Genomic DNA, 25,816 nt, shown 5'->3' on the forward strand with positions numbered 1-25,816 from the left:
AGCAGCTGAGCCCAGGCGATCAAGACCCCCCAGGCAAAAGCAAGATGACGCTTGAAAAAAGAATCTGAAGCAACTGTGTATTGTATATTCATATATTGTATATCGATTATCCCTTCATTCCCATTCAATACTCTTAATCATCCCCTATCTCTCTGTTTTAACCTAGTTTCCCCTTTAATTCCCCCCCCCCCCCCCCCGGCTTCTCAGAAAACAGAGTGAAGGAGCACCCTATACCTAGGATAGCACTGGCAGGGGGCAGTTATTTAGCTGTTCTGTTTTGCTTAGTACTGATGTGCTCAACCATTCTCACATTACAGGGCTGCTCAGGCGGCGAACTCATCCATAAGTAGACCACAGAGGCGGGCACTCAAGTACTCACACAGACCCATCTGATTCTGTTGTTGGACTGGACAGAGTCGAGGCTATCTGCATGTGCCTGCTTGGCCTAGCTGAGGGATTCGAAGGAAAGAAACTGATGCCATCTTTGGAACACTCAGGAAAAGTAACCAGGGAAACCGAGAACCGGAACAGGCTGTGTGCACGTGCATTTTACAAGCCACCAGGGACCACCCATTGGGGTGATAGGTGCATTTGGACTGCTAAGATCTTATGGTGTCAGATGCTATCCCTAGGCCAGACTGGAAAGTCACCCATGTTTGGAGTCTATCCAGACCACACACACAAACACACACACACACACACACACACACACACACACACACACACACACACACACACACACACACTGTGAAGGTATTATACAAGTGTAGGGCACTAACGGAGTTCATGAAAGCTGTCAGAAGAGCGAAGCTGTCCAGAGTGTCTCCTCTCCTCCCACACCAAAGCTCTCATCAGCACGGCCTGGAGCACTGCAGAAGTGGACGAACTGCCCTTGTCTTGTTAGACTGCCCCTGATTCAAAACCATCCACCCCGCCTGGACTCGCACCCATTTTAATGCTTTTTGCTAAAGCATTCTGGAATCGCCCAAAAGCAAGCCCCGTATTTAACGCTGGCAGTTTGTCTGCTGACTCTTCACTTTCCAACCTTCCTATCCTGGCTGAATCAGAAAGCCCAGTGAGTGGCCTTGTTGGTGCTCCACACGGGAGGGAGCCAAGACTGATGAGGCCAGGAAAGAACATGCGTCTCCACCGCACAAAGCGGATTTCTATTTTCCCAAGTTCAGGAGATGATGGGAACGCAGGACTTGCAGACGGCCCTGCTTCCTAGCCCTTCTCCTTGCCTCTTCTTGCCCTTTATTATACGTGTTACTAAACTCTAGAGCCAAGAACTGCCAAAAGCCGCAAAGCAATCATTCCCCTCGGAGATTAGAAGAGGAAAGGAAACATTTTTATTTTCATCTAAAGCACTGATTTCAGTACTCAGATTGCATCCTGAATACTCTGCCTCATGTGCAGATGAGAAGCTGCTCGGCAGAGGCAGCATCAGAAAGGAGAGTGCTCATCACCCTGGGCAGTTCACACCAATAATTAGAAAGAAAAAAGGAAAGCTGTGAATTACAATGAACTAAGCCTGAGTAAGTGTCCATGTTGGATTAAAGAATTTGAGTTGTCAGTTTGATGTATAATGAATGTGAAAATAAGCCATTTAATTAAATGGTACATGATATAATCACTTTGTTCTGCATTAAACCACTTAATTTAACAGAGCGTCTTTACTTTAGCAATTGTTTACGATTACAGCACCCAGTGACTCTTTTTAGATACGGTTAGCTTATATTATTCCAAATCTCAAATATGGGACTTACATAATAATGCCAGTTTAGATGATATAATTTGTCTATTTATTAGTGAGTACAGAAGATAAGAAAACTGCTTCTCATCACAAAGGGCACAGAATCCTAGATAAAGTCCCTAAAAGGTAAGACTAAAACCAAAAGCATAAGAAGACTGCAAAACCATTTAAGAGCAAATGTATTTTGTTTATAGACTGTTTCACTAATTTAAATCATTTTCAAATTCTATAACTAAGAATGTCCCCTGTACCAGTTTTCTCTCTGATGAAATTAGAAACCCAGGCACCAAGGTCCCTGTAATCACAGTCCTGACAAGCCAGGGGGACTATGCTGGAGGTCAGCCCACTAGAAGAGGAAAAGACAGAAACAACGGATGGTAAGAAGGACCCAACAGCCAGCTGGGAGAGAAAGAAAGGACGCATCTGAGAACCTAGGGATGGACTTGACAGGAGGGTTTAAATAGACTCCCTCCATTGAAGCCAATATACTTACCGCCACTGCAATTCTTCCGAGGACATGCTCCGGAATTTTCCTATATACATCCAAAGACCCCCCTGTAGAGACAAAGATGTGGCATTACTACAAGCGAATCACTGGCACAGAGCACTGGACTCTCCTCTGTGCCTGCCTCGTGAGAATGCCATTTCCATTCTCTGATGTCACTTACAGAATATGGAGAGCAAAGTTGGCTTTCAGCTCTACTTTTATGAGTGACATAATTGCACTTCTGGAAGAGCGTGGCCAGCTACTTCCATTTAAAAATCCAGTCATTAAAAACTGAAGGGAACTAGGAGGGTAGCTAAGAACCGGCCCTCTATGAAAATGTAAAAGTCAACAAAACTACAGAAATGACCCCAACGGCCACACTTGATGCTTCATGTCCACTTTCTCACATGGCAACCTGGAGACCCTTATCTTAGAATTCTCCCACTTATCAAACAAATGTGGGTGGGTACGAACCTCAAAACACACACAAAGGCTTGCACAGCAGAAGCAACAAGGCTAAGTTTTCCATGAAAATCAACTGATCAACCCCCGGCTCCTTGAGGACCATGAAAACCAATGAGGTAAAAATAAAACACAATCTCTCAAGTTCTGTTTTATTTTTATTTTTTATTTTTTTTTTAATTTATTTATTTATTTTTTTTTGTTTTTCGAGACAGGGTTTCTCTGTGTAGTTTTTGCGCCTTTCCTGGGACTCACTTGGTAGTCCAGGCTGGCCTGGAACTCACAGAGATCCACCTGGCTCTGCCTCCCGAGTGCTGGGATTAAAGGCGTGCGCCACCACCGCCCGGCCTGTTTTATTTTAATTACATTTTCCCTATTTATTGTGTGTGTGCATGGATGTGTGAGTCCACCTGTGGAGGTCAGAGGTCGACTTTTGAGAGCTTGTGTTCCCCTCCCGCCGTGTGGGTCCAGGGACTGAGCTAAGGTGACCTGACCTGCAGCGCCATCGCACAGGCCCTCCATCTAATTTATTTTCACTAGACTGTGGCTCACTACTATACTGCTTTATCCGTCAACTCCGACTTTTGGTAAATCACCTTTGACATTTTCTAAAACTGAAAGACCACTGGGCAGATTCGTCCTGCTGTCCTTCCCGTGCTCTTCTGAGAGAAGGTTGGCAGGAAAGAAAGGACACAGCAGAGCCCCTCAGAGTCAGGAGACCTGCTGACTGATGAGTGCTCTGTGGAGTTCAGTCCTTCTGGATTTCTGTTTGTATGTTTTTCATTTTGAGGCAGAGTCTCATTCTATAGCCCTGCCTGGTCTGGAACTCACTCTGTAGACCAGGTTGACCTCACACTCAGTGGTCCACCAGCCTCTGTCTCCTGAGTGCTGGGCTTAATGTGTGCCACCACTGCCTGGTGGGTCATTCTTAGGCTAAAAATGGCAGAGGATTTGGTTTTAATTCTTACCAGTTCTACCATCATTTCTATCCTATAGGTCTAGCCAAAAAAGGTAACTCTTGGACTTATGAAACCAAACATCAGTGCTAGAAGGAACCCTATCTCACTGGCCATAATGCTCTCAGCAGCTTCCAGGAAAGGATTTTAAACCAGCTGTAGCAACAGATCACCACAGCCACGGGAATCACCAGTCCCTGGAATCACCACAGTCCCCGGAATGACCAGATACCATGCAATTCCCAAGGCAATTGTTCTGAGAGTCCAACTCATCAGGAAGTATAAACAGGAATGCATTAAGAATCTCAACAACATAACTTACATATACTCTGCAGGGAACGAGTACTTCACTTGCTAACAATATGATGAGAACTAAGCTAATAATATATAATATCCCCTTAGAGTCAAACTGAAGTGTAGTCTTTTATCACTATGAAGAGGGTACCCAGGATGTTTCAGAAGTAACTTTTTTTTCTGTCAAGACTAAAATTTCATATTTATGATGTGACCACTGATGATTAAAAAACACCTAATAAGGTTTGAAAATGAAACATGTCACTCTTCTGAAACGCAGTTAAGACACGCTCTGTGCAAATAGACTATTATGGTATGTCATATTCCCTAAAGCTACTGTTCTGTTAAAAATGGCACACACATCACAGAGGTATAGCTTCCTATGTATCCTGATGAAAGCAGGTGTAGGAAAATGATCACTCCTTTAGGTCATTTCTGCTTGCAGCTCCCGGACTCTGAGCACAGGCTGAGTAACCACAGTACAAGTAACTTTGTGCTGTGGCTCTCAGTGCTACTGGGGAGATATGGAAAAACAAAACAAAACACTGGTGCAAAGAGTGGAAACATCCTTATTTACTAAAATATTTTTATTTTAGATGCAATAAAAGAGAAAATGTGGCAGAAAAACAGTGTTCCCATTGATTTTTTCGGGTGCATAGGCAGTTGCATGGATGAGTCAATTCCAGATGAAAAAGCTTGCTATGTGGTATCGGGAACACTAACAACAGCAGCTTACTGGGGCGGTTCCTCAGGAAGCCAATGGACTCAACCCTTGGGGAATGAGCCCGCCCACCCACACCAACAAGAAGTTCTATGTAAGTTACAGAAGAGGCTGTAAGGAGCTAAGTGGACAGTGGTCTTACCAAGCTAAGCTGAAAGCCAATGGTGACACCACAACCATTATCAATAGAATAAGGGAAAGGGAATCTTACTTGAAGGCAGTTCACTGGCACCTGTAAACACCCTGTAGTCCTCAGCTGCCCACATGGACGGGTCTTTATGGAGCTGGCTCTGTACCATCAGATGTAGCCCACCCTTCCCATGCTCACAGAGATAAATTAAGAGGTGAAAAGATGATACTGCCGTAGATCCACTCAGTCACGAGAGCCTGTTAATTCTGATGAGCACTCCCTCTCAGAGGCTAAATGGAGAGGGTTTGGGCTAGTTTTCCCTTGGTTCCAGTGCCAGCTCTATTCTGTACACCGCTCCATAGAAGGCAACTCTCTGACTTGGCACACCATAAACGGTAGTGCTGGAGTGCTAATGAGGAATCCACCAGCCTTATTTGACTTTATTTGAAACTGAGTCCCATTAATGCAAATGTGACAACCACACTCAGAAGACCTGAGCCTCTGAATATGCCCAAAGTCCCCTCTGTCCCAACATCACATAGCAGTGGAATCACAAGGGACCTTTCTGTGAGTTTTACCTCTCCACAATGTGACATGACGACACACACTGACCGTGTCATGTGGCCCGAGATTTCTTATTCAAGGCTGGATTTTGACTGGACTGGGGATGTGGCCTGGGATCTCAGACACTTGAAGCAAAGCCTTCCCCACTGAGCTACAGCTCGAGGCCTTACTTTAGGCAAGACCTTTCGGAATTCACTCATCTGTGGTTCCAGGGCTGGACTTTTAGCTTCTTATTCAGGTCACAGGCTTGCTCCCTGTGAGTATCACTTCCGTTTTCCCTCACCACCCCATCCCCATGACCACTTATTGTACTGCAAGCCACCGTCCACATGGTAAGCCAGAGGAAGACTGCTGGTAGATCAGCAGAAACCCATGCACGGTACTGAAGAGCGGCATGTTTCTGCTGAAGGATTAGGGCCGCCATCTTCACTTACACAGTCCTATAGGTCTGTGCTACCGTGTTACAAGATCTAAATTGCAAGTAGGGTCTTTGTATGTAGGTTAAATATAAGTATGAAGTGAGGTATCAGAAGCAACAATACCATTATGATAACTTCCAATTTGCTTGAAATGACCACAGTCATTATTAATGTTAACAATGTGAACAAAAAAAATTTAATACAAGATTTTTTAAGTTCCTGCTAGCCGAACATATAAAAGCCCTTTCCTTCTTTGCAATGCAGGGTTTTTTTGTTTTGTTTTGTTTTGGCTGGGGGTGCGGGGCACAATTTATTCCTGTGGTGGTAATCCAAACATGTCCATACTCTGAGATCCTCTAGCTAGATGTTTCTGAGATTTTGTTTTGACTGAGTATGAGGGTAGGTCACATTCTTCTCCTAAAAAACTTTCCAATGTCTTCCTAATAAATTCAGCCTCAAACCTAAACTCCTTGCTGTAGCCTCTGAGGCCCACGAGGTTCTAGGCTCTGATGGTTCAGGCCTCCTGGGCAGTCTTTGGTCCTTACAACATCACTCTCCAGCCACCTCGGTGGTTTCATTCATCTGGGAGCACTGGCACATGCCACTCTGCCTGTTCAAGCATCCCAGTGGTGTCCCTGACTAGCTCATTAGCGTTTCTACTCAATGTCACTTCTGCCTCTGATGCCCTGCTCAGCACCTGCTCTATTAGCCCATCCATCGTGCTCTATGCGCTCATGGATTATCCCTCCCTGAGAATGTACCAGATATCTCTAGAATATTCCCTGAGAACAAGGGTTACTTTAGAATATGTATCCTGTGGACAAGGGCTAAGTCTTGGTCACTGTGGTGTCCCCAGGTTTACAGCAGTATCTGAAAGAAAATGCTCAGTAAATATTGCAAATAGATCATAGTATGAGATGAAAATACACTAATCAGAGAGGAAGTTGTCAAGAAATCGGACTACACAGGAGAGAGAATGAAATCTGGGAGTGATACACAGATTTAGTGATTTTGTGTGCTTTGTTGTATATCACCAGAAGACTGTATGCTAACCTCCAAATCACCCTGTTTATATAAAGCATGTTTAAAGACCTAAAGGGAGGTATGAAGCTAGCCCTTCCACCTGAAACAGACTATTAATGAGTTAGGAATTAAATGGAACAAAACAGGAATGTCTGAGGTTAACAGTAACTAAAAGACACAGGACCAATAGCATGAGAAGACATACGAAGAATGCAATATGGATCAAGTGTCTCTACCCACTGGGCCATCTTAATGGCTGGGGACTTTTCTACTCTTGGTCACTTGAGAGTAACACTGCTGTGCACACAGGCTACTGTGTACATGTGCTAGTCAGTTCACTTGGGTTTCTGTGGTAGCAGACTTGCTAGGTCCTGTGGTAACTCTATGTGAAGAAGTGTCAAGCTATTCTAGTCTATATTATACCATTTTGGATTCACACAAACATCGTCTGAGGAGTCCAACTTCTCTATGCCTTTGCCAACACTTGTTATTATGTGTTTGATTTTATTTTGTATGTGTGCGTGGTCTCAGATCTGAACATGGATGTAGATTTTTGTTTTGTTTTGTTTTGTTTTGTTTTTCGAGACAGGGTTTCTCTGTGTAATAGTGTTAGCTGTCCTGGAACTCACTTTGTAGCCCAGGCTGGCCTCGAACTCACAGAGATCCGCCTGCCTCTGCCTCCCAAGTGCTGGAATTAAAGGTGTGCACCACCACAGCCCAGCCATGGATGTAGTTTTGATTTAGGTTTCCTTGATAACCACTGTTGTTGAATATCTTTTCATGTGGCTGTTGACCACTGGACATCTTCCTTTGAGAAATACACACTGGTTTTCAAGTGAGTGACTGGTGTTTCTATTGTTGAGTTGAAATATTTTTAAGTAATTACAGTAACTGCACATGATTTGAACACTGACAGACTAGAACAGCTTGGAAGTTCCTCAAGGTTAAGAGTTGCTACAGGATCTGGCAACTTCACTGGCACCATGCCTGATCACCTGAATTTGATCCCTGGGACCCACATGGTGGAAGGGGAGAGTCCGCTCCCACAGGCTTTGACCTCCAAGAGCAAGCAGTAGCACACATGCACACTTGTTTGTGCACGCATTCACACACTCAGACACATGCAATAAAAATAAATATCTTTTAGATGTAAAAAGTGAAAATATCCAAAGTGACTATCAATTAAAGAAAAACAAATGCTGTATATAGTCAGTCAATGAAATACTATTCCGTGATGAAAAGAGATGGCAGACTGCTCCTGCTTCTCTAAGGATAAACTTGGAAACAATATACAAGCAAGAGACGCCAGGCACAAAGGCTGTAGACTATGGGATCCCGTTGATGTACAATGTGCCATATCCAGAATAGGTACATCCACAGAGGCAGGAAGGAGACCCATGGCTGCCGGGGGAGATGGAGGGGATGAGATGAGCAACTTAGGTTGCCTGAGGCTTTCTCTTTAGAATGTTTTGAAATTAGACAGCAATAAACTGTAGGTTTCAAAATGGGGAATTTTATGGTATCTGAATTCTACCTTAATAAAAAGTGAGGTGTTTGTTTGTTTGTTTGTTTGTTTGTTTGTTTTTTATGGGACAGGATTTCTCTGTATAGCCTTGGTTGTCCTGGAACTCTTTCTGTAGACCAGGCTAGCCTTGAACTCAGAGATCTGCCTGACTCTGCCTCCCAAGTTATGGGATTAAAGGCATGAGCCACCAATGCCCAGCTAATAGAAAGTATTTTAATGTAACTGAAAATTATGCAGATCTCAAATGGTGAACGTTCAGAAGAGTGCCCTGTACTGGGATTATGAATCAGTGCTTTCTGACTGGTGCCCACCTACACTACCTATGTGCTTATATGATTTGATAGCAATCCTAAGGATACCCACAAGGGTGTGTGTATATTTGTGTGAATGTACCTGTATGTGTGTGTATTTGTGGGTGTGTATGTATGTGTAGTGTGCATGTGTGTATATGTGGGGTATGTGTGTGTTTACTGAAGAAGTAGAAAAGTGTGCCTGTGTGTATATGTGTGCTGTGGCAGGGGAGTGTATGTGTGTGTGTATGTGCAGTGTGTGTGCTTGTGTGTGTGTGTACGGTATGTATATGTGCAGTGTGTGTGGTGTGTATACCTAAAGACATAGAAAGGTGCATGCATTTGTGTATATGTGTGGTATATGTGGTGTGTGTGTGTGTGTATGTGTACTGTGGATGTGTAGTGGATGTGTATGCATGGTGTATGTGTACTTAAAGAAGTAGAAAGGTGAATGCAATTGTGCATGTGTGTATGTGTAGTGTGTATATGTGGCTATGTGTGGCGTGTGTATGTGTGGTATGTATGTATATGTGTGCATGTATGCGGTGTGTCTGTATGCATATATCGTATATTTGTGGTGTGTGTATTATATATATATATGTGTGTGTGTGTGTGTGTGTCTGTGTGTGTGTGTCTGTGTGTATGATGTGTGTGTGTGTACCTGAGAAAGTAGAAAAACATGTATGCTGCATTTTAATGGAGGCTAGATACTGAAAAACTGACCTTTTAAAAGGTGAAAATTGTCCAGATTTAAAGTGGATAGCCAGTAATAACCACCACCCTTCAGTGATAGGGTTCCCAGAAGTCTGCATTCTGTCACAACATTCAGATCAAGGAAGAGCTACCGAGAGCAGTGAACAGAGAGCAGGGAGGGCAGGGCTGAGTCCAAAGAGAGCCAAATGCAGCTCGGCTAAACAGCTGTGTTGAAAAACAATTTCTTGTCTAGCAATTAAGAACCTATTTCTTTCTGAAAGACACAGGACATTGGGTTAATAGATTTCTTTAGAAGAAAATCTGTTTTGGCGACTGAAACATTAAAAGAACAGAACATCTGTTCCCCGGCAAACACACGCTGCACAGAGGCAGGCAGAGAGCCCCTCGCGCTGACTGGACCCGCGTGCCGTCTGTCCTATTTTAATTTTTAGTAAAAGGAAACCAACTTGCATTCTTGAAATTGTAGCCCACCTACAAATATTTAACACCAGGACCCTTTACAGGAAGAGAATTGCTAGTGTAAAGGAAACAACAATTAACACGTTTCAATCATTCTAAAATCTCCTTGACATCTATATCAAAACCAAGTTTAAGGCAGCCGATTCCAAAAGTCATTTCTAATATAGTTTAAAGGGAAGAACTCACCATCCATGAATTCTGTACAAATTGAAATCCTGTTTTCTACAAAAAATGCCCCGTAAAATCCTATGATATACGATGAGTCACACTGTAAGAAAAATCAGACAACAGTGGTTGGTGACCGGGAGCTGACACATACACAGTTTATAGACAAAAGTGACCGAGAAAGAAATTACCTTATAAAGAATTTCCAACTCAGACATGATCTGCTTCTGAAGCTCCAGTGTAATGTCTAACAGAATAACCTGAGTACAGACACAGAGCAGCATCAGCACATGTCTACCTTCAAGTTACACAGCATGTGAAGCACAAGAACTAAAGAAAGGTGGTCGTTTCTTTATGCAGCCCCCATTATAATTCCCAACACCAAAAACTGTCTCTGTCTCTGCCCAAGCCTTTGTAGAGGAGGAGGCGGTCCAGAAGTGATTGATGGGACCCTGGAAGAAGCCAGGGCTCAGAGGTCAGCATTAATGGCTTTAAAAGTCAGTTAAGTTATAACACTCAATTTATGTACCCTATTTTAGCCGCACTGGTTATTTTCAGAAGAAGATCATTAAAAGAGAAGAGCCCTGTGAGCCACAGACTCACAGATGAGCAGAGGGGATGGTAAATAAAATAACATTTTAAAATGAGATTTTTAGAAATCAAAGAAATGGGGGTTTTAAAATGCTGTCACCTTATTTCCTCCCATGTGGGTAATGTTTCTTCACAAACGCTGGTAGGGTCTCAGGTCACCTGACTCCCACGCTTTGCCAGGGAGGGCCTCTTGAAGTGTTGTGGTTTTCCTTAAGTATCTGCCACTAAGGCGGACTTTATAACACAGAAATGTCCAAGTGTGAGGACCCAGACTTGCCTAGGACCAGCTCTAGTTTAATTTAGCCTCTTCTCTTTCCTTGGGCGGGTGTGTGCACTGGTGCCTGAACTCAGGCCTTCTCATAAATGCTGGGCAAGCATGCTACCAAGAGTCAGAACCCAGCTCAACCACTAAGCACTTCAGTGAAAACAAATTTTAAAATGTTGTTCTTTTTAAAAATATACTTTTAAAAGACAGACATGATGGAAAATAGATGAATAATAATTTTTGAGAATTGTGGCAGAGTTTGAGTCTAAACATTTCTCGGTAAAAACCTAATATTCATGATTGCCATAACAGCACCATTCTGCAACATTCAACACTAAATTACACTGCATCACAAGTGAAAAATATGAATCATTACATTGACTACAGTAAAAAGTATGAATTGCATAAACCACAAAGAAAGAAAATGACTATTCTCATGTGCACATTTTTGTTGTTGTTTTTTGTTTTTTGAGGCAGGGTTTCTCTGCGTGGCCCTGGCTGTCCTGGAACTCTTTGTAGACCAGGCTGTCCTCGAACTCAGAGATCCACCTGCCTCTGTCTCCTAAGTGCTGGGATTAAAGGCATGTGCCACCATCTCTGGCTAATATGCACATTATGTATATTTTTAATGCTGACACCCATTTAAGTAAGAAAAAAAGGCGTTCGGGGTGAGTGGAGGTGGGCACTGCCTTTTCTACCAACGCACGCCACTAGCCAACACTTTGGAATTGATCCCAATGGAGAACTTTTCTTTCCCTTGATTGAGAACCTTGCATGAGTTTCCATCACCTGGACTAAGCTGCAACTCCAGGACACCAGGAGGTTGTGCCTCAAGCTAACCCCTCCCCTCGCTCTTTCTACACAGCCTCCTTCCTGTCCCCCCACACCACCTTACCAGTGTTTCCTCTCTCCACTCCACAGTCACCGATTACAAAAGCTTGTTTGACCTTTTAGACCCAGCTCGAACGCCTCCCCACCTCCAGACACCCACCTCAAAGCCCTTCATCAGAATTCATCTCTGGCTTGACCCTTACTGCTCTTGACCGCAATCGGCTTTAATGCCCCCAGACATCTAAAAGCTTCCAGAGCAGAGCGCTATAAGGTTCAAGGGCAAGGTGGGGTCTGAGTATTCTTTATACCTCGGCGCCCAGCACAAGGGCTCACAGTAGCACCCAATCACTGAAAAGGACCTTAATCAAAGCGTTCCTTAAAGACAGTCCTCCAGACGTGCTGTTATTAGACACAGGGAAATGGGTCACGTGATGTCTGCAACTAAACCAAAAACCAAAGACGCGAACACCAAACAAACCAAAGGGCCACACTGACCGAGACTGGAGTGAGGACTATTTATTGTATTCGTAGAGCTGATCGGTTTGGAGCTCTCTTCCATAACCCCGAAAAAGCAAATAATCAGGTCATTTTTGAAAATTTGAGAGGGGAAATCCTCTCCATGCTGCCACAGGGCATGCACATGCGCTCAGTTTTCCGAGAGCCTGGCACTTGGTGAAAGGTTAACTCCCTTCCCCTGAGTATTCTTGCCAGTGAGCTTCAAAACTGCTAAAAATAAACAGACCAATCCTTCCTCCGAAGGCAAGTTGAGAAAAGCACAGTGAATGTGGATTTTTCCCTTTGAAGTTTGAGGACAGTGTGGACCGCCCGAGTCTTTACTCCGCAGGCTGAACCAGCGCTTCAGACGGAGAGAAGGAGCTGGAAGCAGCTCCTCCAGAAAGGGTTGAGCCGGCATGGAGGCACCTGCCTGCCTTCCCTGTTCTCCCTCCGCTAACACCTCCAGGACACACAAGGATGCGCTGTCAGGTTAAATACAAGCAGTCAAGTGACTGAATTATAATTTACTCTGTGCTCAATTTAAATTAGTGGGAGACTATTAAAATATACAGTATAAATACGGCAATTCATCACGAGCTGTCACGGATGACTTCATTTATTTGCTGGAGTGGCATGCGCTCCACTAAAGGCGAGGAGAACAAAATCACAGGTCAAATTAAGCCACTATTCTGTTTTAATTCACTTATTTAATCTGTGGCGACATAATTGTCTTTTACAGTATGTACAACTCAGAAAGGAAATTTGGGAGGATTACAGCCAGGATACAAATGATTAATCAAATGGTCCATTTAAATGCTGTTTTAAAAGCTGCAGAAATCCAAAGCACTCCGGGAATGATAATCAACGCATGCTACATACAAGGCTAAGAAATCCCGTTAGATGGCTTCTTTTCCCATCAGGACACAAACAATCCTGGCGAATCCAGTTCATTCCCCAAGCATTACTACTGGAAAGATGGTGCAGGAGGCATTACTGGCAGGGAAAGGTTCTGCTTGCAGGCCGGCTAACAGTATTTGTGGTGTTTTCCGCTCTACTTATCTGCAATGGTCTTGCTACCAAGAGCAAACAAACAAAAGCTGGCCGAATGTGTTCCAGCGAGCATGCAGGTGATTATCAGTTATTTCTAAAGTGTGGTTAACATCATTTTCTAAATGTGCTTTGTGAAGCAGAAAAAAACCTAAATTGCATGGTACAGAGAACTTCCTGTTTTTCCTAAAATTAGCTTCTTTGAAAAAAAAATACCTGGAAAGTTCTCTTGTCTCATCTCAAGTCTGGGGAAGAAAATTCAGCAAGTCTTTATAAAGTAGGACTCAATTAAGAATATATAAAAATTGGAAATGCTATTAGCAGGGCTCTCATCTCACTGGTCCCACGGACACTTGAAGTGTGGCCAACTGACCACTGAGTTGGGAAATGAAACCCCCATGGTTCCATGCGGGTAGCAGAGCCCTGAAGGTGATTTGGCTCAGACAAGGGCCGTGATTTGCTGCTCTGCACAGTTCCTCTGTGACACCAGACAACTGGGGTCACTGAGAGGTTCAAGTGACATGCTTCAAGTCACACAAAGTCAGGAGAGGGTCAGGAAAAGATCAAATGCGCTTCTAACTCTTAACCTTCCATTTCACCCTTTAATATAACAAAAGAAGCTAAGAAATATTCTGGGGGAGAGCAACGGTCCATACAAAGAACACTAGGGGGTATTTTGTATGTTGTTACTTCAAAAGACGAATGAAGGAAACAACAAAAACATAAATGAGTAAATTAAACAACAACAACAAAAACTGTATTCAACCAGAAAATTATGTGTCGAGACACTCACTGCATGTAGTGCTGGGCCCTGCAGGTAAGGCAAGAAAACGCTCAGTTCTGTTCTCCACTTTTAAAAAGATTTCAGTACATCAGAGCAAATGGACATGATGCTAACAGCAGAGACAACACACGTGACAGGGCTTATCCAGAACCAAAGAGCAGGCCCCTGAAAGTTGTTAAGGATTCTAATAGTTGAAGACACGGATGAAGGCATTCTAATTAGAGAGGCGCACATGAATTAACTTGTTGAAATGGGAAAGAAACAAGCCAGGTTCAGATGAGGTCACAAGTTCAGGTAAAACAAAACAAAATACACAGAGATCAGGAAACATAAGAACATGCATTAAAAGCAACAGCAGGCTGGGCAGTGGTGGCGCACGCCTTTAATCCCAGCACTCGGGAGGCAGAGACAGGCGGATCTCTGTGAGTTCGAGGCCAGCCTGGTCTCCAAAGCGAGTTCCAGGAAAGGCGCAAAGCTACACAGAGAAACCCTGTCTCGAAAAACCAAAATAATAATAATAATAATAATAATAATAATAATAATAATAATAATAAAATAAAAGCAACAGCAGACAGCTAATGCATTGTGGAGGGGTCTACCTTCCATCCAAGAGTGTTTTCAGTTTGTCTGGGCCTTGTAATGGTTGACATTGATAGTTCTATACAGATTGATCTAACAGGTCCCAAATCACCTAGGAGATAAGCCTTTGGGCATGTCTGTGAGGGAGTTGGATTGGGTTAACTAAGATGGGAGACCCACCCTAAGTGTGGGCAGTATCATCATGGGCTGGGGTCCTGGGCCAAACAGAAGTAAGAAAAGGAACGGAGTACTAGCTTTCATCTCTTTCCTTACACAGATGCAGAGTGGCCAGCTACTTCACACTTCTGCTGCCATGATGGCTACACCCTCCAACTGTGTGGCAAAATAACCCTCCCTTCCTTAAACTCCCTCCATGAGGCGTTGTGTCACGGAAGTGGAAAGAAACCAGTACAGAAGTAATATGGAGCCTTTAGTACTCTTGAGAGGGGAACTATGCTCCCAGGAACTGCATCTGGGGGTGGAGATCAGTAAAGGCAGGGGTTTACGTTCTGGCTGCAGGGCTCTCTAAGGCATAGGACCTTGGGCAATCTGTTTAACTGCCCTGTGTCTCAGGTTCTGCACTTCCTAAAAGAGAAGCAGTAATAGTAGCAAAGATCATAAATGAAGATCATATATGCAAGATACTTAGCAGCGTAAGTCACCAGTAAGTTGAAACTTCTATTTCCTGAGAGAACCGTTCAGAAGCTGGCCACAGTCTTACAACAGGCAAAGGCAGGCATTTGGATTACAATGACAATGGGAAAGGAACCAGAATCAGACCAACAAAATAACCCGGATAGTTGAGCATCTTGGTGCACGCCTTTAGTGCCAGCACTAGGGAGGCAGAGGCAGGCAGATTGTGGTGGTATTCTAATTGTACTGAAATGTGATTTTGATTGTATGTTAATAAATAAAGTTGCCCGGGGGTCAGAGCTATTAGAGCCATAGACAGAGTGTGGTGGTGGTGGTGGTGGTGGTGGTGGTGGTGGTGGTGGTGGTGGTGGTGGTGGTGGTGGTGGCACACGCCTTTAATCCCATAGATCTCTGTGTGTTCAGGGATACAGCCAGCATTGGAGACATATACCTTTAAGACCTAGGGGGCTGTACATTCAGACAGTGACGAGGTAGTCACGTGTTTGGGTTTACAACCAATGAGAAGGCAGAACAATAATACTATAAAAAAGATGTACAGACAGGATATAGCTCTCTTTCGGGAAGCTGGGACAGCAGAAGGAAGGGTGAGATTTTAGCTCTGAGTTCTGACCTCTTGGCTTTCTCTTTTACATTGTTTCTGTGTTTCTTATTTAATAAGACTGTTGGTTACATCTACAGTAGATCCCCGTGATGAGGCCAGCTCAGTCTATATAGAAAGTCCCAGGACAGCTAGAGCTACATGGTGAGACCCTGCCTTAAAACACAACAACAATTCATAAGCCAACCAACTCCCGACATGCACGCATGGACTACAAACCAGAAAAATCAACAACAGGTTTCCAGGTACTGGGTAGCAGCTGAAACAGGACACCACCTAGGGACTGGTAAAGAGTATAAACCTTGGGCTGCTGGGTTCCCTGACTAGAGTCTTCTGATCCCTATAGTGGGAGAGAAAACAGGCGGAGGAGCTCACAGTCTCCCCAAGCTGAGAGGACAGAGCCTGGGTGCAGAGGAGCCCCAGAGGGAGTGGGACAGACCTTGGGAGTCCACAGCAGAGTAAGGAGCTCTACGTGGAAATGGGAAATTACCTGGGCCAAGGAGAAAGAACCCAGGGAAAGAGCCCTGCTGCCTGCAGTGTGTGCTCCCTCAGCCAGGTGGAATCAGGAATCCTGCTTCAGCAGAATGAGGAAAATGCATTCCAGGCAGATTGTTGGGTTGGCCCTTTACATAAAGTTCAAGTAAGTCTTAAAAAAATAAAGTCAGATTGTTTCAAAGTCACTAACATCTCAGAACAAACTTTAAGCATATTTATCAGAATGCAAAAATATCTAGCTTCCTGTGCTACATTGTCAGTATCCCATAAAAAAGAAATACAACCCAAAATGAAAAGAAAAGGAATCTACTGGAAGTAATCCACAAACAACATGCATAACAGCACTGGTAGGTATGTCCAATGGTTGGCTGGTCTGTCCTAGTCAGGGTTTCTATAGCTGTGAGGGAACAGCATGACCAAAAGCAAATTGGGGAAGAAAGGTTTCTTTGGCTTACACCTCCACATCACTGGAGGAAATGATTCCAGTAACTCAAGCAGAGCAGGAACCTGGAGGCAGGAGCTGATGCAGAGGACATGGTGCTGCTTACTGGCTTGCTCCTCCTGCCTTTTATTACAGAGCCTGCTTTATTACAGAACCCAGGACCACCAGCTCAGGGATGGCCCCACCCACAATGGGCTGGGCCCTCCCCTATCAATCATTAAGTAAGAAAACACCCTACAGTCTTACTTATAGCCCACTTTTATGGTGGCATTTCCTTAATTGAGGTTCCCTCCTCTCAGGTGACTTAAGCTTGTGTCAAGTTGACATAAAACTAGCCAGCACAGTTGTTATAATTATTCCATATACTCTAAAGGTTTAAAAAAATAAAGGTTGGACACATCAAAAAATGACATGGAAACACAGGAACTGTTCTCAAAGCAAAAGGCCTACTCACACTTCTAGGGATAAAAAAGGAACATTTGAAATGAAAAAAAAAAAACGAAAAACCACACTGGGCAGGAGGGACAGCACATTAGACAATGAAGAGGAAAAGGTCAGTGTATTTGAAGATTCTGGAGGAGAAACATTTCAAAACTAAAACAGGGAAAGACTGAAATGAGGTGAATACTCAGGTCAAGTTCTCAATGTGGGAGATGATCTCATGAAAGGTTAAGGTGTTCCAAATTGGATGAAAGCTGAAATCCCACATATTCAAGAATTTCAACAAACCTCAAGCATATTGAATACAAAAAAGAATCACTCTCAAGCCCAGCAGAACCATGTACTGTAAACTGTAACCATAACCTGCAACACAGAAAGAACTCAGAACAGCAACCAGAGAGGCCAGGAGAGGGGACACATAGAACAATGAACACAAAGGACAGCCAACACCTCGCAGGAAAATATAAAGCCAACACTGGAACAAGATCTTTCAAATTCAAAAGAAGAGCCCAGTCAGGTTCCTACATCTAGTGATGGTCATGAACTAATCCTCTGAAACTGTAAGCAAGTCCCAGTTCAACACTTCCTCTGCTAAGACTTGCCTTGGTCATGGTGTCTCTTCACAGCAACAGAGTACGTACTAACACAGCTTCTATTGTAAGGATCTTATGTGAAGACTAAAGATGGATGCTACAAACTCTAGACAACCATTAAAAACAGTGGAGGGAGAATGGGTATGCAACCAGGACAAACGGAAAACAGAACAAGAGATATAAACCCAGTCATATCATATCACAGAAAACGTAAATGGTTCCAACATTCTAACTAAAAAGCGGAGGTCATCAGACTAGATTATAAAGTAAGATCTAACTACATGCTGTCTACAAGAAACTCATTCCCAATATAGAGATGTGCTAGGTTCAAAGTAAAAGGACAACATTGGCAGAAATCTAGATGCTGTAGTATATTAATAATAGCCAATATGGATTTCAGAGCACAGATTGCCATGAACAAAACAGTCACTGCATTAAGACAAAGAGGCCAATTCATCCGAATGATAAGAACCCTATTGAAACTAATAGTACATCTTCAAAAACAATGACAGGGAGCAATGGAAATTTCAGAAATCCCACCCCTTGGCGCTGCTGTGTGCTGACGTAAAAGCCTCATTCTAAGGAGAAACTCCTCCCCTTCCTCTCTTCTGCTTTTCCTCCCATGAAATGCGCACCCCCTCCTCTCTTTCTCTCTGTCTCTCTCTTTCCTATCTTTCTCTTCATCTCTCTATTCTAATAAACTTTCCATGTGGATGCAGCGTCTGGGTCGTGAATTACTGGGTGCCGCTGGCGCCCCAATGCCTGCACGGTGAGCATCTGCCCAATCCACTGCTGTATCTGCCCAGCATGTCTCCCTGCATGTGCAGGATACCCTAGGGGCCCCCTGCGCAATAATTCATAACATTGGCACCCAATGTTGCTAAACTACTGCTTTCTCCTGCCCACGGCAGCCTGAGGAGCTCTGGGATCCTGTACCACCTGCCATTTTTCAGGCTGAGCACCACTGGGGCTCTTAACCCTACTGGATTGGTAAGATTCCTCCCTTCTCTTCTGGCCATTTTCCCACAAGTGAGGATTCTTCTCGGTTCGCTCCCTGGTACCACGTTTTTCAGGCTCATAGCCCTTCGGCCCTGATCCCTATGTGACATCATATGGTGATGGCTTGTGCCCTCTCAATTCCATGGCCCATAGCCTTTGTGATGATTGGCTATCTTGCACAGTTATCGTTGGCCCTTGCTGTCCCTCTGGGATGCCAGAGGTCAGTCCGCTGGGCCTTACACCTCATTGTGGAAAAATAAGCCTATGGCCCCCTTCCCCGACCACTGCTGCTGACCAATGGCTTGGGTTTACTCCCCTGCAGCTGCTTGCACCATGCCACAGCCCAGGTGGGGTGGGGGATCCCCTCTCTCCTGCCCAACTGCACTGTTACTTTCCTTCTTTCTTTCACAAAGCCTATTTCCTATGTGAGAATGGAAATGTGTAACCGATGTGGCCATCTATATTTCTTTCTGACTGACTTTTAAATGTTTCAACTTATCTGTTCCTTATCTGCTCACTTTATTTTGGGGGTGGGGAACCCACATTAACATATGGTCAAGTGCCATATTTGATAGGGGCGATCACATGATCAGGCAGCGTCATCTTAAATAATGGCAATCATGTGATCAAGGCACCCTCTTAAATAAGGGTAACCACATGGTCTAGCTGCCATCTTGGCTAAGGTTAAAACAGGCAGGCCATATGACCTCACCACCATCTTTACTAAGGGCCGCATTGGCGGGGCACCCAGCGCTCAGGCCTTCAGTATGGAGGAAGGTCACCTCCTGATGCCCATTGTTTCACCATTGTTATGGGCCAAGGAAAAGTCCTCCGGCCTTGGCCTGGTGTTCCCTAGCTGCCTCTCTTAGGCTCCAGCCATCTGGGAGGGGCAGAAGTCTAGTCATGGTGTTCATTTCTCTGCAGCCACTCATGTGGGCAGGGCCTGGAGACGTATGCGCTCCCCTCCAAGGCATCAGCAGAACCACATAGCGGCAGTATCATTGTATTAAGATTTTAAATTTCAGATTTTAACATTAATACAATTCTGACACACTTTGGGTCACAAGCTCAGGATTTTAAAATTTCCTTGGCTACTCATTACCTGCTTTTCCACAATTTGGATTTCAGTGCTGATTGATAATACTAATTTATCTAAAATTTTTATTTTTTCCTCACTTGTCTATTCCTAAGGATGGCATTTTTCTTTCTCCTGGTCTTGGAACTTCTCCTTTTCTCAGAGCATGAGCCAAAAGGCTCCAAATAAATTCATACATTGTAACTCCCGTCTCTAGTCTATATCTCAGCAGGCTGTCAGAAACATGGGAGCAGCAGTGTGGACCACAGCCGGCACTGCTTTCCCTGCTACAGATGACGGCCGAGACTCTTGTCTGTGTGATGTGGACCGGCCCAGCCAAACGTAATTGTTCCCTGTCTCTACAGCCAGGTCAGATGACCACATGCCTGGGTTCCCTCCTTACCTTTAACTGGCCAGAGTCCTCCTGACCCTGTTCCAGCTTGAAGCAGCTATGGAGAATACGTCGTCCTGTGCTCCCTGTTCCCAGGACAGGCTGGAGGGCTAGGTTAGGGATGGAAACCCTGGCATAGAGTCAATCAAGAGGGTCTTTTTCCTTTTCTCAGAGAGTTCTTTTCTCAGAGTTGGGCTGCACCCTGACTCACAAGCCCCCTTTCTCCTGTTCTCATTTGGCCTTGGGATCTTTTCCTGTCTCTCTTCTTTGCCTTCTCAGGAGACAGCTTAAGAAATAATTATTTCTATATAAGTCATTCAGGATTATAATCTGGCTGTACTCAAAGATCAGAACTACAGCTACAGGGCCTTAAAAATGGTAATAGTATTTATACAAACCCCTAAAAAAAAATGGTAATAGATTCAGACATCACTGTCGACATCTTAAAGAATGTCTCTCCTTACTCAAGGTCGATTCAGGCTTAAGAATGTGAACTTCCCCCCTGTCCTTGCTAACTTCATTAAGCTAAAACTAACTGGGAAACCTGTATATTCAGATTTAAGTCATATATATGCTCTCAAAGTTATAAATACATTTAACAGATTTTGTTCCCCCAGTCCTCAAATACCTGTAGAGATCTGAGAATATGGCATTTAATATAAAAGTTTTTTTTATGATAAAGAGACATGCCAGCTCCTGGCAGCATCCTGTATCTCCTCAAGAAGACAGATGGCCGCAGAAGAACTTCCACCCGGAAGCTCCTATGGCAAGGCCGACCATACAGCAAAAAGATGAGATTCTGTCCAGACTGTGAATGGGTGGAACAATGGAGGACCAATTGCCCCATACTGCAAAGTCAAGGTGGGTCAGTCTCCCCAAATTTCTACTCTACAGAAAAAAAAAAATCTGTCAGATTTTCTGGGACTATCTGCCTTTGGGGCTTCTGTCCCCCCAATAACCATGGAGAGACTTGGGATTGCTGCCTATGTAGCGGGAAAGCTTTTTCACTTCTTAAATTTATCCTTCTCAGATCTGACGATGTTTGATGACTAGGGTATCAGTTTAACAGTCCCAATCTCAAGATTATGGAATATATACTCTACAATTTCAGACAGGTATGCCTCATTCATAGACTTCATGGTACAGGATAGACTAGTTTCAGATATAACTTCAGAGTTTCAAATTTTTAATACTGATAAATGCAGCTTTGATAAAATGATAGAACATTGACTGCAAAAAGTTCTTAAGAGTCCTTAAATGGATTTTTAATCCTTTTGCCATGATGTAAATCTGTTCCAGCTGTCTTTCAGATACCTACAGGCTCCTGGGAAAAGTTTTGTTACTGCATCAAGAAATCTGATCTGATGAAAACTAACATCTCCAGAGCCCATTTCTGACCCCACCTATTTTTCAAGCATATTTTGCAGATTCATTGTTCCTGCCCGACCTCCAGAGAAACAGCAGATGCTATGGCTTCTATACTCCTGGTTTGGCATGCCATTTTCCACCAAGCTCCTGGAATACCACTGCTGCAACCTGCCTCCTCAGCTCCCTCAAGGAACATTTCTGAGATTGTCTGCCATGTGTGACTCCCAGTTCCCCCTCCCCACTTCGCCCCTTGTCAGCTTGAAGTAGCCTCGAGAATTTAGCACCCTTGTCTCCCAACCTGCTCCATAACTCACCTCTTTTATAATAAAACAGTGGAATGTTAATATTCTGATCCACCCCTTGAAATCCCACCTCTTGGCGCTACCTTGCGTCCTGACGTAAAAGCCTCATTCTAAGGAGAAACTCCTCCCCTTCCTCTCCCTCTTCTGCTTTTCCTTTCACGAGGTGCGCACCCTCAACTCCTCTCTCTCTTCTTCTCTCTCTTTCTCTGTCTCTCTCTTTCCTATCATGTCTTTCCTTCATCTCTCTATTATAACAAACTCTCCACGTGGATGCAGTGTCTGGGTTGTGAATTACTGGCCTGCGCCACCACCGCCGTGCCCATAAGGCATGCATCTGCCCAGCATGTTTCCCTGCATGCTCGGAATACCCTTGGGGGTTCCCCTGCACAATAATCACAATAATTCATAACACAGACCAAGGTCCAACTGTTGTTGGAGATTTTAACACTCTAGTTTTAGTAATTGATAGAACAAGTTTAAAAAAATCAATTCAGATATGAAAGATATTAAAACTAAAAGCCAACTTGATCTAACAAAGGTTTACCTAACACTTTTCATATTCTTTGGATTGTAGATTTTTTTATGTGCACAGAGAAGATTCACCAACAAAGATCATATTTTGAGCCAAATTAATTTATGGTAATTCCAATTATACAATATGTTTTAGACAACATTGGAATTAAAATTTTCAGTTATTGACTTCATTGGTCTGAAGTCAATAACTGAAAAATACTTGGAAATTTTCCAAATATTTGGAACTAAATAACAAATTTCTAAGAAATAATGAGCCATTCTGGCTGTTTTGAAGAAAGGGTACATTATATCCCATTATAACCATTGTATAATCTATATGATTTTTGCTTTGGTTACCAAGATCAAGTCTGTGGTGATATATTTGTAATCTAAGAAAGCTTGCCTGAAGATCAGAGGACAGACAGAGATAGCCACAGAGTTAGCCATAGAGGCCAGGCAGTGGTGGCACACACGTTCAATCCTAGCACTCAGGAGGCAGAGGCAGAGATCCGGCTGGATTTCTGTGAGTTCAAGGCACACACCCTTAATTCTGGCACTTGGGATCACACACCTTTAATCCCAGCACTAGGAAGGTTGAGACAGGAAGTGATATGGCTGGGCAGAGAAAGGAATATCAGGCAGGAGAAGACAGGAACTCTCTCTTTCAGGCATGATTGCAGGCTGAGGAGTGGCTGTGGCTTGATTTGCTTCTCTGATCTTTCAGCTTTCACCCTGATATCTGTCTCCAGGTTTTTATTATAAAACCATTTAGGATTCATGCAACACAAGTCTATCACAAAAATCAATCACCACTTGACTCAGTTTGCAAACACAATGCAGGTCTTGCTAGAAAGCACAGTTCAAAGGTCCAGCCTAGAGAACGGCTTATTTGCAAACTTCAGCTGTTCTCATATTGTGAAAACCTAAGTTATTTTGTAAAGCACATTCTTTTTAAAAATGTTATCTGCACTGGTGGTTTTGCCTGCATGTATGTCTGTGAGGGTGTTGGATCCCCTGGAACTGGAGTTACAGATAGTTGTGAGCTGCCATGTGGGTGCTGGAATTGAACCCAAGTATATTCTTAAAAGAGTGACCTTTAGTCCTCTCCAGAGCAGCTGCTTGTCCTTTGCCATGCTCAATTAAATTAACTGTGCCCATGAATCTTACTATTAGCCTATGCAAAACAAGTTAAAATATATGCAATTATGAAAATTTAATGTTGTATTGACAAGGCCAAGGATTCTGGATCATTTGTAGTGATGTTCTCTCCCTCTCTTGGCATAACTAAACCAAGATTTGACTGCCTTTAAATATAAAGAATTCTGATATCAGAAGAACAAATAACTGAACAGACAGGAAAACCCTGCTCAGTTCGTGGGTGCTCTGATCAAAGGGGAGCTCAGGGGAGACATGGAGATGGTTCAATGTAGGTCAACGGAGGGGAAGGCTGGGACACAGCTTATTCCCACAGAGCCAGGAACTCTCTGGACCTCTTCCTCCTGCGTAGAATGTGAGCCTATAATGACCTCAATGGCGTCCCAAGCTGTGCCTGTGTAGATATAATTTGCTTGGAGTTTCAAAGAAGGCTTCCCAAGAGAGTGCTGCTGGACCTCCTCACACAGGCTGTTATGAAAACTAGACCTCACAATGCCACATGTGATGTAAGTGCTGAACTAGGTGTGAGACAGTGAGGGAATCCTGGAATGCACTAGAATGCAGATCTGAGCCTTAGTTTTAGTTTAACTCTAATAAAAATGGAATAATCATTATGCAAATTCTTAGTTTCCTTAAGATATAAGACACAGAAACACAAACTGAAATGTTAGGGAAAGAGGGCAATTTCTCACTGTGGAGGGAGTTACAAAGGCATCTTGGAGATGAACTTTGAAAGGCTGGTGGAGAACAGAGGGTTGAAAAGCAGTTATTTGTACAAAAGCTGTACAGCACCTGGAGGAAGTCAGCTTTACAGAGTCAGACGGACATCATTTAAATCCTCACCCGCCTCTCCCAAATGGCCTTGGACAAATCAGCTCTATGAGTCTCACTTTCTTCAAATCTAAAAATGGCTGAGAATTACCTGAGAGTTCAGGATTAAAGATAACTGTTTAAAACACAAAAGGTATACCTAGCAAGCAGCAGCTGTTCAAAACCTAAAACCTTCCATTACCAAAGGCCCAGAGACCAGAGACAGGGTGTGGCAAGAAGTCATTAGCTGACAGGCAGAGCAGAGAGCGTGTCTGTAAAGGCAGGTCACTGCGCGACTGCAGGGGAGTCAGACCAGTGTGTCAACAAAGAGCCTGCGGTTGGAAAGTGTGTTCATGTACCGGTGAGGTAAGCTGAGAGGGAAAGGAAATCAGAGAACACCAAGAATCTCACAACACAGAGCTGAGGAGATAGCTCGGCAGGCAAGAGTGCTTGTTGCACAAATCCCTAGTACCCAGGTAAAATGCCAGGCATGGCTGCATGCTGCCATTCCTGCACTGTGGGTGGGAGGAGACAGGAGGACCTAGCTCCAGGTTCAGTGAGAGACCCTGTCTCAAGGGAATATGGAAGAGGGTGATAGCGCAGGTCTCCCCCCAGCATCCTCCTCCGATTTCCATGTGTGCACATACCACATGGACCGCACACACACTCACACATATTCACACACACACTCAGATGCATACAAATTTGCGTAAAATATACATAAAATATATCCAATGCTTACCTTTACAGCTAAAATTTTCCCACTTGGGACATGATATGCTCTGTAGGAAGATAAAAAAAAGAAACAAAGTGACTTGGCATCATTAGGTAACCTACAGAGTGGCTAAGGACCCAGTGTCAACCCACACATTTCCGCAAGAATGGGGATATACCAGGTGCTCTCAAGGCAAATGGCCCATGCTAGCAACGCATACTTCTGTGGTGCGAAATGGTTTATGAAATGATTATATATCTTAAAATACTGCTCAAGTCACACTGTTATTATTACTCTCCTCTTAGAGTTCTGAAGCATGAAGAAGTTAAACAGTTTGCCCAATGCCCAAGTGCACAGTGGCAGAACTAGACCTTCAAACTCTGTCAGGTTTTCTGGCCCCGGATGCCTTGTTGTGACATTGTGTGTATCTGTGGTCACTCAGTTTTCTGGCCCCGGATCCCTTGTGGCATTGTGTGTGTCTGTGGTCATGTATAAGCAGCAAAAGGGAGGTTTTTGCTTTTCTTTAAGGTACATAATAGAGAAATCATATCACTATATTTTATCAAAATAATCACCCATCACAGGATGAGTTCTGACTATGGCTTTTAATATAATTTTTCATGAGAAATACAGCTATGGCTTGAGCATGTGGCTCATTTTCCCCTTGAACAGGGAAGTAGGCTCAGTGTGGAGTTGGAATGAGAAGGCCCC

At 43.7% G+C, this 25,816-nt stretch overlaps 1 protein-coding gene across 5 annotated transcripts in view; it reads right to left on the bottom strand.

Moving 5' to 3' along the window:
• Positions 1-25,816, bottom strand: part of Map2k5 (mitogen-activated protein kinase kinase 5) — a 236,642-nt gene that overhangs the window by 132,343 nt on the left and 78,483 nt on the right. For all 5 annotated transcript variants that reach the window (XM_006971444.4, XM_016003408.3, XM_016003402.3 and 2 more), the window contains exons 9-12: positions 25,133-25,172; positions 10,154-10,222; positions 9,984-10,065; positions 2,247-2,308 (exon numbers count right to left, since the gene is read on the bottom strand). In XM_006971444.4, coding sequence (XP_006971506.1) covers positions 2,247-2,308; positions 9,984-10,065; positions 10,154-10,222; positions 25,133-25,172 — 253 coding nt within the window. The remainder of the gene's footprint in view (positions 1-2,246; positions 2,309-9,983; positions 10,066-10,153; positions 10,223-25,132; positions 25,173-25,816) is intronic.

Source organism: Peromyscus maniculatus, chromosome 7 (genome assembly GCF_049852395.1).
Source record: "Peromyscus maniculatus bairdii isolate BWxNUB_F1_BW_parent chromosome 7, HU_Pman_BW_mat_3.1, whole genome shotgun sequence".
Taxonomy (NCBI): Eukaryota; Metazoa; Chordata; class Mammalia; order Rodentia; family Cricetidae; genus Peromyscus; species Peromyscus maniculatus.